This window comes from Trifolium pratense, linkage group LG7 (assembly GCF_020283565.1).
Source record: "Trifolium pratense cultivar HEN17-A07 linkage group LG7, ARS_RC_1.1, whole genome shotgun sequence".
NCBI classification, from domain to species: domain Eukaryota; kingdom Viridiplantae; phylum Streptophyta; class Magnoliopsida; order Fabales; family Fabaceae; genus Trifolium; species Trifolium pratense.
The window spans coordinates 23450093-23464083 of record NC_060065.1 but is presented as its reverse complement, the minus strand read 5'-3'; the positions used below and the strand labels follow the sequence as shown (position 1 = coordinate 23464083).

Genomic DNA, 13991 nt, shown 5'->3' with positions numbered 1-13991 from the left:
CATTTCCAATATTTAAGTTCAATCTTCGTTTCACATAAATAACTTCCCCAACTTCTTCAAAATTTGAATGATTCCTCTCTTCACCAAAGAATCTCATGGCGACGAAATCCTACCGCCGACATAGCATTAACAATGACGATAGTTGCTGCTGCAGATGTCTCTGCAGCTGTATCGGCTACTTTTTCAACTACATCTTAAGCACAAGCTTTGTTTGGTAAAAATAAGCTATAAGCTAGCTGATAGCTGAAAAACTAGCTTATAACTGATGACTGATAGTTTTATATAGTTGAAAAGCTAGTAGAATAAAATTAAAATATTTGGAAAATTTAGTTGTTGTAAGTACAAAATGACATAAAAGTACATGGTTAGTGGCTATGGTTAGTGGGTAGTTATTATATTTAAAAAAAAAATAAAGAAATAATAAATAAAAATAATAAGGGTAAAAATGGAAAAAATGTAAAAAACTATAAGCTATAAGCTCATACACTACTTAAAATAGTATCTCAAAAAACGCTATAAACTAATTAGAGAAGCTCGTTACGAAACGCTTTACATTTTTACCAAACAAGTTTATAAACTAGTTCAATAAATTATAATTATAAGCTAGCTTAATTATCATTCCTTTATCTTTTAGGCTCCCTGTGGACTCTCTAGTTTGGTGTTGGGAGAAAGACGGTGTGTACTCTGTTCGCTCACCTTATCATCTCCTCTGTGACGAAAAAGCTAGGCTCCAACCGGGGCCTTCTTGTCCGAAACAGAACACGATTTGGAAGGAAATTTGGCGAGCTCCGGTTCCGAATAAAATCAAGAACTTTTTGTGGAGGCTAGCTAGAGACATTTTGCCCACTAAAGCAAACATTCAAAAAAAAGGTATAACTCTTGATGTTCAATGTCCTCTGTGCCATACGGGTGTGGAGTCCTCCACTCATCTGTTTATGGAGTGTATTTTGCTGAAAATCACTCTCTTTGCATCCCACCTTGGGTCTCACATACCAGTATCTGTTGATTTACATGATTGGATTTTAAGTTGGCTGACTTGTCAAGACTCTCTAGGGACTCAGTTGTTCTGCACTTTACTATGGAAGTTTTGGGCTTGCAGGAACAATGTTATCTTCAAAGGGACATGATTGGAGCCAACTAGGCTGGCTGAAGAAGCTATGCAGTCCTACTTGTTAGCGATCCACCTCTTTTGTAAATGTTTGTTGATGCAGGATGTTTTATGGATGGATCCACTGGATGGGGTTTGGTTTTTCACAATCAGGTTGGTGAAACAATTTTCAGCGCTTGCAAAAGAGAGTTTATCTCTGTGGAACCGATTGTGGCTGAAGCTTTGGGGATTCGTTGGGCTCTACAAACTGCTATTGCACAAGGTATGTCCTCATTTTGTATTAGCTCTGATGCAATGAATGTTGTGAGCTGCATAACAAAGAAAGGCACATTTGCATCAATTGATATCATAGCCCAAGATTGTAGAGATTTGACGAGTGGTTTGACAAATGTAAGTGTCTTATTTGTTAGGACAGAACAAAATGATGAAGCTCATAATCTAGCATCTTTGGCTAAGTTTGTGGGAAATAGATCATGGGTAGGATTAGCTCCCTCTGTCTCATCTTTTTCTAGTCTTGCAGATGTATCTGCTGTTGTTTGTAACCAATATGGCAGTGTTTCTGCTCTTGCTTAATGAAATTGTGTTAACTTCAAAAATAAAAAATCATCGTCGTAGTAATATTCGCAGTTCTCTTATGGCTTATTGTTCGTCCAAACTACATCAAATTCACTGTAACTGATGCTTCCCTTACTCAATTCAATTTCAGAAACAACAACACACTTCACTATGATTGTTAGCGGACGAGATTTCCTGATCACTTTTGCCTAAGAAAAATCTATTACAATTTAATATATTGAATCAATCTTAATTGGCATGAATAATTAAATTAGAAAAGTAATGCAATATATATATGATCTTTAAATGCTCATCTAATTTTTATGTGTTACGAAATCAATTATTTGTGTTATTGAATCTAGCTATTGGAATTTGCTTCCGAAGCAATGAGTGCTGGGAAATCATGGCAACCCATGAAGTAGAACTAACACTAAGGTTTAGTTTGGTCTTGCATATAACGTATATAAAATTCAATTATGTTTTTGCTCACTACCATTGTCTTGACCAACACAAACAGCATGGTCTACGATAGTACCATCAACATCACGCGGGACAACAGTGGCAAGATCTGAGACACATCGCCTTGCACCGGCTCAGTGCACAATCAATCTCAAACATTGAAGATGTACTCAAACTTGTTGTAACTGTTTGTTCCTTCTCAACTGGAATCAGAACAATTTTGGTACCCACCTCCACATAACGCGCAATTGGTTTATCAACTTTATGTCTCTTGTTACGCTCATCAAGCTAGGGTTGCAGCTTGTAACACAGAGAAATTGAATGCCCAATGCTGAAACAATTAAAACACATAACTCAGGGGGTCTCTTATGCACAACCATAACGTAAAAGACATTACCACAAGAATTCTCACATAATGTCCAAAGGCACGTTTCTTAGTGGCCTCATCCAAAATCAATGGAGAACCTACAACACTTGCAATTTAAAAATGTGTATGAGGACGCCAATACTCCTGTGACAAACGCATAATACGAATCCAAACTTGCACATATGGGATTGCTTTTGAGTATAGTATACTGATTAAAGTCAGGCTACCACTTGGATAAACGGAGCGGTCCTGATCGAAGGTTAAGGCTCATATCGACCAAGCACGAAGCTTATCTTTTGGACGATCAAATTGGAATTAAAAAAATCCATGCCTAAAAGAGATGCGCCAAGAATGAAAATCCTTCCAAATTGATCCAAGCTTTGTAATCAAATAGCAGGCTGTCAGTGGTTTCTAACCCTTATTCATAACTAAACGAACATATTCTTACTGAGTTAACTTAACACAAATTGAATCTCCTTGTATACAAAGGCTTAGGCAATTTATTGCGTGAGGGAAACATCTACATTAGTGGTTGTTAACGCCTACAAAAAAAAAAATTTGTTGATGGCTGCCGCGGGAAATGACGGTAAGGAAGCATCAAAACACTTCCACCGGATGATCGGCGACAGCATGCGGCATTGGCCATGAACAAAAAATTTATCAAGTTCACTAGTGGAAAAACAATTTATAGACACTATACGATATAAATACCAACTGCGTTAAGTTAATGGAAACAAGTATATATACAATTTAGGGTCTTGTTAACATGCGCCCCGAGCAAAAATTGTGCAGTACTATATATATATATATATATATATATATATATATATATATATATATATATATATATATATATATATCACGTTTTTTGATATTATGAGAGGAGAAATTAGGGTTTTGCTATTGGTTCTTCACTAACATCAATCTAGGGTCAAAAGGGGATTCTTTTGGGTATACTCTAGGGTTGGGATAATCATTGTAACACTGGGAAACACTTGTTGATTGAAATCTCTTGGTCACAGGAAGAGATTTGGGAAAATGGTAGAATTAGGGTTGAAGTCTAATTATTGCAACTCTTGTATTGAATCTCGTTGTAATCAAGTTTTTCTATCGATAGTGGAACGAAGAGTCTCTCTCCCCCAGAGTAGGTCGGTTTTGACTGAACTGGGTAAACATTTGCTTCGTGTTCTTTATAGTTTTATCGCTTATCTTTTGTTCGTGATTATTATTGCTATTTCCACGTTTTGATTGCTTATTCGATTTGCTCCACACATCAAGATTATTGGTGTGATATTAAAGAATTCACAACAATAGGGCGCATGTTAAAATATTTCAATATAGAAACTTCACATTTAATTAACAAGAAATTTAATTTTTCAAAAATTAAAATGCATATCTAACATTTAATAATTTCTATTTTTCTTCTTTAACATCCGCCTCATTCTCCTATAATTTAACCTCAATATATATATATATATATATATATATATATATATATATATATATATATATATATATATATATATATAAACTAACAATGATATTTTAAGCAAAATCTCCCCAATTTAAAGCTCATATACATAAATACTAAAAAGTGAAGAAAATATACACTTCAAAAATATTACAAAAGGATTAGTAAGGCACTATATATAATATAAAATTAAAAATATAATAACAAATAATCATACAAACTTTATAATAGTGCTGTACTAGACTTTGTAATAATCAAGCATTGAATATCTTGGTAAGAGCTTGCAATGCATTAACTTGCAACCTCAACTGCAAGATATGCTCCACCGTCCTCAAAAATAGCCGGTCTGCCTTCAACCCGTCGCCTCCCGGAATTATCCTTTGCAATTTCTTCATCTTCCTTCCTACAACCACTTGTCTCCTCCTTCTCCTCAACTTGATCTTTGCCAAATCTTTGCAACCCATCAACAATTAATTATAACACATACCCAATGTGAGTATGATTTTTAGAAGAAGCAAGAAAAAATAAGAATAGAGAGAAAAGTACGGGAGAAGATACAGTTGAATGATGAATGGGTAGGGATATAAATGGATGTTGGAAAAAATGAAAGGAATTAAAGAGTTATAGAAAATGGGCCATGTGAGCCGAGCCGAGCCGGGTTTAGAAAATTGAAGCTGAGTTTTGATTTGGTTTTGCACGCTTGGTTTGGTTGGTTTAGTTTGGCGTGTTTTGGGTTAGTGGGCCCAGCTAGTGTTTGGCATGAGGCGCCCCACACACGTGTCTGACAGCTTTCCAAACTTCCTACTTGGCTCGCGCCAGCCATTCCACGTCTATATTTATTAACTACTCCTTCCGTCTTAAAATGAGTCACCCGATTGATTATTTCACGTATGCCGATATATAATTTGACGATTAATATTTTTAATTGTATAATAATAGAAAATTATAAAAATTTGATATTTTAAAAATATTCATCGAGACGAATCATACAACATCTTATATGCTAATATTTATTTTTATTTATTAGTAGAGAAATATGGTCAAAGTAAGATATATGAATAATGCATATATATTCTAAATAAGTCACTCATTGTGGGACGGAGAGAGTATATTTTCTCATATATTCAAAAATAAATAAATTTCTTTTATAGTATATGATGAGATTCTATGAAAAGATAAGTAAGATAAGTGTCAAGCTCGGCCCACTTAGGCGTCGAGTTCGGCCTACTTAATCGTCGAGCTCAACCTGTTTGGTTGTTGAGCTCGACCAAATTGCACACTGGCCCAAAGCCACGTGTTCCTACTCAATGGTCATAAAGGCCCACGCTTTCGTAACAGCCGACATCAGAATTATTGGTATTTACTGCGAATTATGACTTTCCCGTCATTATTCTAACAATCATCAATGACGAGGTCTACAAATTCGGCCTGACATTTATGATCTTGGCTCCGCATTAGAGACTATGTATACCATTCTCATGCATAAGGAACCAGATACGATTCATAAACTTCCGGTTCACGAAAATTTTAACTTGAACATCGAAATGTCTGCAGGTACAACTCCCCTTTCTCCACTGTTACAATGAAGAAGAGCTCAGTCGATCACAATTGTTCTGATCAGGTACAATCAATTGATAACACATGCCTTTAAAACATAGGTTAAAAAATCCGCTTATAAAAAAAAATTTAAAGAATCCAAGAATAAAAACTTTACGTTAAAAATACAATATCTTATTTTTTAAAAGTTAAATGTACATGTGGCAAACAAAAAAAAAGCTGAATGTACAACAATTATGTATACCTGTAATTCTTTTCTTATAATAACGAGAATTAACCAATAAATAATATGTACCAAAAAAAATTAACTAATAATTAATTCATGAGATTAATTTAGAAAAAATTAACCAATAATTAATTCATGAGAATAATTCGGTACTCATAAAATTGTTTTATGGGAAGTCACTATGTTTGATCTAGTGGTGAAAAATTTGAATAATATACATGAGGTTCTAAATTCAACTCTCAATTCTCATTGATAATATTGTAAACTGAAAAAAATTGTTCCTACGAAAAGAACAATAAAATTAGATAATATACATGAAGGTATAAATTCAACTCTCAATTCTTATTAACAACATTGTAAACTGGAAAAAAATTGTTCCTATGGAAAGAAAAATAAAATTGGATAGTATATTATGAACGGCTTGGATTGCGTACGCGTGTCCTAGTATCCTGAAATCCCGACAGTTGTTCGCTGCTGTCACGGGATCTGATCAGTTGCGTCACGCAGCATCATAATTCAGAGTAAGAGTAAGCAAATCGTGCGGTTCAGGATTTTTCTTATTTGGACCCACGCGCAAAATTCGGCTCTGCACGTGCGGAATCACATGCTGTTGTTCCAACCAGACTCCATCCAGTCCAGATATATATATTGCTGCTGACCTTTGCTAGCTGCACCTATTCATTCTTTCACTCCAACTAAATTCTAACTTCTATATCAACAAAAAAGAAAAATTTCTAACCTCTATTTTTAGCTACTTATATTAAATTAAAAAAGGCTTAAATGCAATTTTACATCTTATTTTGATTAAATCGGAATTTTACCCTCTATTTTAAAACGCGGACTTTTATCACCCTGTTTTATAATTTTTTGGATTTTGCCCCCCTAAAATTCTGCCTTCGAGTCACAACTTCAAAGCTTCGCACACAACTCAATTTGGATTAATAATTCACCAAACGAATATCGCAATGACCGTAATCGAGTTATCTTTCACATAATCAAACCCCACTAAATTTAGAGTTACGAAAAGAGATTAATTACCGTTTTAGTGAAGGTATGTCCCCAAAATTCTGCACAAAATCTGCTTTCGAGTCACAACTTCAAAGCTTCGCACACAACTCAATTGGGATCAATAATTCACCAAACTGATACCGAAATGACCATAATCGAATTAGCTTTTCACAGAATCAACCCCCATTAAATTTGGAGTTACAAAGAGATATTAATTACCATTTTAATGACCATAATTCTTATTTATATAATGTAAATGATAAATAATATATATGATATAATATGATTTATTATGTATATGTATGTATGTAAATGAGGGGGAGGAAGGGGCCTTAGCCACTGCCCCCTCCAAGTCGTCCTGATTATAATAATTAAAAGAGAAAATGTCACTTTTACTTGATTGTTGTTAAAAAAATTAATGACACACACAGACATATATCATGAGATCAAATTACACTATAATATTATGGAAAATTCTATGGTACATTCCTTAGTTGGAATGTTTTGGTACATTCCAAAACTGGCTAATGAGGATGCAGTTTGACCAACTTTGAATGATATGATACAACCTTCATGTATGGTACTTACCATGGAACTTACCATCTTTTAATATTTCAACTAAGTCCCTTACATATTAAAACTTACACAATTACCCCAATATTATATTTTGTTAATTTTAATTATGATTGTAAATTAATTAAAACTAAATTAAAACTAAAATTAAATAAAAAAACAACAACATGACAAAATAATCGTTGTAATTTTTTTTGAATCAAAGTTCATTGTTTTCCTTCTTCTGAACTTCATCGTCATCATCACCAACATCGTTTTCGTTTTCCTGAACTTGTTTTCATCACCAACAAAGTGTAAACAACAACATTAACCTCCAAAACGCTCGCCATTGTTGGACGAACAGACTTTGCTAGTTCATTGTTTTCCTTCACCTGAGTTTGAACGGAACTCCATTCGACGGCGAGTTTGTGAAAGAAGATTGTGTGTGCAGTTGCTAAGGTAAATACGAAACAGAAATAGTTATTAAGAATTAATTTGATTTCAATTTGGGAATTAGGGTTTATGCAGAAAATCAGTTTGATTTCATTTGGGAGTTAGGGTTCATGCTGAAATTGAATTGCAGTTTTATTTGTAATTAGTTATTAAGAATTAATTTGATTTTCAATTTGGGAATTAGCTTTAATTTGTTTTCTGTATAAAATTAGTTGTGTGTGTATAAATTTGATTTTCAGTTGTGTTAGTTACCTTTCATTTTGTTTAGGAATTTTTGAGGTATTGTTATTGATGGTGACAATTGTTGTGTTTCAGGTTCACAACAATGGTAAAATTTGATGAATCTCTAGATGTTGATTCTAATGAAGTTAGTTCAACTGATAGTCATACATCTGATGATGAGGATTCCAGCTATTCGGCATCCAGTGGGCATGATAGGTCAGATGATGGCGATGATACTGGTGACCACCATCATGATGATGATGATGATGATGATGGCAATGACCATGATTTTGATGATGAAGCATCTATAGGTGAAAGAGCGGTACGTATTAATTCTATGACTGCTGATGAAATTCGTGGTATGAATTTTGGTAGTGTTGACGAAGCTTATGAATTTTATTATCAATACGGTAAATGTAAAGGTTTTTCCGTTAGGAAATGTGATGATAAGAAAAAAATAGGGCCTGATGGTAGTAAAATAATAACAAACAAGCTTTTTGTATGCAGTAGTCAAGGTTTACGAGATAAGAGACACATATCTAGGTTAGATAGGAAAAGAGAGCACCGACGTTTGACACGTACGAAATGCACGGCTAGGTTTCGTGTGACATACAAAGCAGATAAGGGTAGATTTGTAGTGTCTGTGTTTGAAGAGACTCATAACCATGAATTAACATCAGCTAGGTTTGTGCACTTACACCCGGTTTATCGTAAAATTAGCAAAGCAGATAGAGCTCAGGTTGATGGTATGCAGTCACGTGGAATTAGAACTTGTCATATTATGGGGTACATGGTTGCTCAGAAGGGTGGATATGGTGGTGTTGGGTTTACGAAGAAAGATCTTTATAATTATTTTGATAAAAAAATGCGTGATATTGTTAAAGATGGTGATGTTGCCGCATCGCTACATTATCTTAATGCAAAGTCAGCTACTGATCCCATGCTCTATGCTGAATATGCTGCTGACACTAGTAATGGACGGATGAAGTCTCTTTTTTGGGCTGATGGGACTAGTAGATCTGACTACTTCTGTTTTGGAGATGTGGTTGCATTTGACACAACATACCAGAAGAACAAATACAACCTCCCGCTGGTTATATTTTCAGGTTGTAACCACCATTCCCAAACAATAATTTTTGGCGCTGCGTTGGTATCAGATGAAACCACTGAGACGTATAAGTGGGTATTGAATTGTTTTTTGGAGTGTATGGAAAATAAACGCCCAAAAGCTGTGGTGACAGATGGAGATGGGGCTATGAGGGAGGCTATAAAAGAGGTTTTCCCCGATTCAACCCATCGGTTATGTGCCTGGCATTTGAATAAGAATGCAGGTGAGAATGTGAAGAATTCAGGTTTTTTGAAGGGATTTAAAAAAGCCATGTTCTCAAATATTTCAAAGGATGATTTTGAAGAGTATTGGTCTGAGATGATTAAAGAAAATGGAGTTGAAGGACATCCTTGGGTTATCAAAACCTACGAGAACAAGTTTCTATGGGCAACTGCATACCTTCGGGATAAGTTTTTTGGACGTATAAGAACTACGTCTCAACGTGAAGCAATCAATGCAATAATAAAGAGTTATGTCAGAATGAAAGGATGCATCTTTGAATTTATGCAAAATTTTGAGCAGGCTCTAAGAGGCTACAAAAACAATGAACTTGTTGAAGATTTTAAGTCAAAGTTTTCAGAACCTGTGTTGACAACTCAACTACGTTTGATTGAGAGCAATGCCGCTAAAATCTATACAGCGGAGATTTTCAAAGAAGTGAAAGAAGAAATTATGAAGGCCGGTGAATTGATTGTTAAGCATAAAAAGGAAATTGGAGATACAAAGTTTTATACTTTGACTAAATATTGTCGGGATGCGTATGAAAGGACAGTTGTTTACGATGGTGATACATTCCAATGTTCGTGCCGGTTGTTTGATTCTCGTGGACTTCCTTGTTCTCATATTTTTCACGTGATGAAGGAAGAACATGTTGATCACATTCCTAGCACTTTGGTATTGTCGCGATGGACCAAGGATGCTAAAATTGATTATTTGAACATGGTGGATGTTAATGATCCAATTGATTCCGATGTGATTGAGCTTGCCCGTTTTGGTGCATATTGTTCTGTTTTGACATCATTTTGCAAAGAAGCTTCTAAAAAGAATGGTGTGTATGGGGACATTATGGATGACCTCATGAATTTAAAAAAAAAATATTGCAGTGTTGAGGATCCTATTGGAACACAAAAGTCAGTTGTTGGTGATCCTATCCCGGTTCAGAGTAAAGGTGCTCCAAAGAAAAAAAAGAATGACACAAAAGCTCTCAGGCATTGTACTCATTGCAAGAGTACAACTCATAACGCGAGGACTTGTTCGGTAATTTTAATAATTCTTGATTGTTTATCTTTCGAATCATATAATATGTTTTATTAATTATATTGTTTTTATATTTGTAGTAAAATTTCTTTTTTATTGTTATAAACAGGACAAAAAGAGAAAAAAAAGTTGCAACGCTGAAAGTAGTGTGCAAGACATAAATTCAGAGCTACCGGTTGACCTTTGTGAAAGTGGTGTGCAACAGAAAAAGAAGAAATGTGCAGAGCAACCGAAAGACCTTTGTGAAAGTAGTGCGCCACAGAAAAAGAAGAAATGTTCAGAGCTACCGAAAGATCGTTGCGAAAGTATTGTGCAAAAGAAAAATAAATGTTCGGTGCAACTGAAAGAGCGTGGCGCTAATGTGTCAACACCAACACATATTGATGTTACTAGTGCGATCGGGCAATTCACTCCGATGTATGGATTTCAACCTATGATTCCTATGTTACATCCGGTTATGCAACAGATGCACGTACCATCTGGACAACATGTTCCACCTGCACAACATGTAACTTCTGTACCACATGTACCACCTGTATACCAAGTGTATGGAATGAATGTTGGTGCAAATTCAACTTCGTGTTATGGTCTGTTACAACATGTGATGAAATCTGCTGATGTACAACAATGAGTTTTTCTTTATATATTAAATGTTTTGGATGTACTATGTGATTGAATTTGAGATTTGGGATGTAATGTTTATGATATTTTGAAACTAAGTTTATTGTTTTTAATGTACATTTACATTGAGTTTTGGAATGAATTGAACCAGAAATTATTTGTTTGTAAGGTACTGTTAAATTGTGATTGAAATTTGGGACTTAGTGTTTGTTATAACTATTACTGAAACCATCTGCTAAAGGAGAAAAAAAAAAGCAGGGCATATGTTGAAGCATGGTGTGTAAGGTTTCAATCTAAATATTTGTGTTATTTATATTTATATGCGCGAAAGAATAACGAAATATTTGATCTAGTGCAGTGGTTATGATGTTGCTAATGGACAGAATAGGCATGGGTTTGATTCCTGCTTGTGTCCTTTTTACATTGTTTTTTTACAATTAGTGTTTTTTACATTGTTTTTTTACAATTAGTGTATTTATATTTATGGATAGACCTGGCAGGAGTTCGAATCCTGTTGGTGTCTTTTTTCTCATTATTATTTCCAATTTTATATTTTAATTATTTCATTTTGTAAAGTTGTATCATTTTGTATTATTTCCAACATATATCGGTGACTTTTAAATTTAAAAGGAGTAATTACTTTAAATTAAAAAATTTGTTCGTAGTAAATCTCAATTTCAATTAAGAACCGATAACCCTAATAGTAGACTTAGATGTATGATCCCGGTTTCGATTAATGAATAATGGCCTTATCTATTGATCCAACATATATCGGTGACTTTTAAATTTCAAACGAGTAATAACTTTAAATTTAAAAAAATTTGTTCGTAGTAAATTTCAATTTCAATTAAGAATCGATAACCCTAATAGTGGACTTAGATGTATGATCTCGGTTTCGATTAAGGACTAATGGTTTTGATCCAACATATATCGGTGACTTTTAAATTTCAAACGAGTAATTACTTTAAATTTAAAAATTTGTTCGTATTAAATATCAATTTCAATTAAGAACCGATAACCGTAATAGTGGACTTAGATGTATGATCCCGGTTTCGATTAAGGACTAATGGTTTTGATCCAACATATATTGGTGACTTTTAAATTTCAAATGAGTAATTACTTTAAATTTAAAAATTTATTCGTAGTAAAGTCCGGTTTCAATTAAGAACCGATAACCCTAATAGTAGACTTAGATGTATGATCCCGGTTTCGATTAAGGAATAATGGCCTTATCTATTGATCCAACATATATCGGTTACTTTTAAATTTCAAATGAGTAATAACTTTAAATTTTAAAAAAAAAATTCGTAGTAAATTTCAATTTCAATTAAGAACCGATAACCCTAACAGTGGACTTAGATGTATGACCCCGGTTTCGATTAAGGACTAATGGCCTTATCTATTGATCCAGCATATATCGGTGACTTTTAAATTTCAAAAGAGTAATTACTTTAAATTTTAAAATTTGTTCGTCGTAAACTCCGGTTTCAATTAAGAACCGATAACCCTAATAGTAGACTTAGATGTATGATCCCGGTTTCGATTAAGGACTAATGGCCTTATCTATTGATCCAACATATATCGGTTACTTTTAAATTTCAAACGAGTAATAACTTTAAATTTAAAAAAATTTGTTCGTAGTAAATTTCAATTTCAATTAAGAATCGATAACCCTAATAGTGGACTTAGATGTATGACCCCGGTTTCGATTAAGGAATAATGGCCTTATCTATCGATCCAACATATATCGGTTACTTTTAAATTTCAAACGAGTAATAACTTTAAATTTAAAAAAATTTGTTCGTAGTATATTTCAATTTCAATTAAGAACCGATAACCCTAATAGTGGACTTAGATGTATGACCCCGGTTTCGATTAAGGACTAATGGCCTTATCTATTGATCCAGCATATATCGGTGACTTTTAAATTTCAAAAGAGTAATTACTTTAAATTTAAAAATTTGTTCGTAGTAAATTTCAATTTCAATTAAGAACCGATAACCCTAATAATAGACTTAGATGTATGATCCCGGTTTCGATTAAGGACTAATGGTTTTGATCCAACATATATCGACGACTTTTAAATTTCAAAGGAGTAATTACTTTAAATTTAAAAATTTATTCGTAGTAAAGTCCGGTTTCAATTAAGAACCGATAACCCTAATAGTAGTCCGGTTTCGATTAAGGACTAATGGTTTTAAAAAATAAAACATCAACAAATATTAATTTTAAGATTAATAACAAAAAAACGAGTGATGTATCCAATGCAACAACTGCTAACGCGTTTATATCATCCAAGGTTCCATGTCGATTCGTTTTAATCGGACGGTGACTATTTTAGGAAGTCAGAAAGTAAACTATTTAATGTCAACCATTAGATGACAAACGATGTTGATCCTACGATCCAAAACATGTGTTGCATGACACTGTAAATGTTTGTAGTCTCAAACCAATTAAACAATTCAAATTACAACTTGATACAGTGTTACTTCCCACTTTCCAGTACCAATCGTTTCATCGCGCCTTACCAATAACACCACAATTAATTTTGCTAACCAAAAATCATCATTACAAACCATTACATTTCTTCTCCCAAGAAAGATCATTAACCAAAAATCTTTTCTTCCTCTCACCAAGACTGAACCAGTCCCTTCATATCTCCACTCTCTCACACGCCATTTTTCTTCCTTTTTCCTTCCTTCTCCTTCAACTTTCGGCCGTCTATCAAACTTCCTGCGACAATAATCAAGCGAAAAAAATGGTGGAAACTCTTGCCGATGTTCTTCGAAAGCCAGCAAGGGATTATTTTTTGACTGTTCATGTTGCAGGAGAGGTAAGTTTGATAGTATGTTTTGTTGATTTCTTCGTTTGGGTCATATTTAAGTTTAAAACAATATAAATATGATTTTTAAAAAATTGCATGATGTTCAAACCATAGATTAGACAACAAAGCATGTTATATGTTGATTTATTTATTTATTTTTATTTCGTTTTGAAACTGGATCTAGATCTTACACTGATTTAGAC

The 13991-nt window shown here is 33.8% G+C and overlaps 2 protein-coding genes across 2 annotated transcripts; both read left to right on the top strand.

Moving 5' to 3' along the window:
- The first annotated feature begins 659 nt into the window (after positions 1-659).
- Positions 660-1703, top strand: LOC123895600. Its single transcript, XM_045946056.1, has 2 exons — positions 660-870; positions 1100-1703. Exon 2 carries the CDS (start codon positions 1196-1198, stop codon positions 1679-1681), a length of 486 nt encoding a protein of 161 aa, XP_045802012.1. The 5' UTR covers positions 660-870; positions 1100-1195; the 3' UTR covers positions 1682-1703.
- Positions 1704-8081: 6378 nt separating this feature from the next.
- Positions 8082-10974, top strand: LOC123896085 (protein FAR1-RELATED SEQUENCE 5-like). The gene is made up of 2 exons (XM_045946527.1): positions 8082-10343; positions 10453-10974. The coding sequence occupies exons 1-2, from the start codon at positions 8082-8084 to the stop codon at positions 10972-10974; spliced, it is 2784 nt and encodes a 927-aa protein (XP_045802483.1).
- The last annotated feature ends 3017 nt before the right edge of the window (positions 10975-13991 follow it).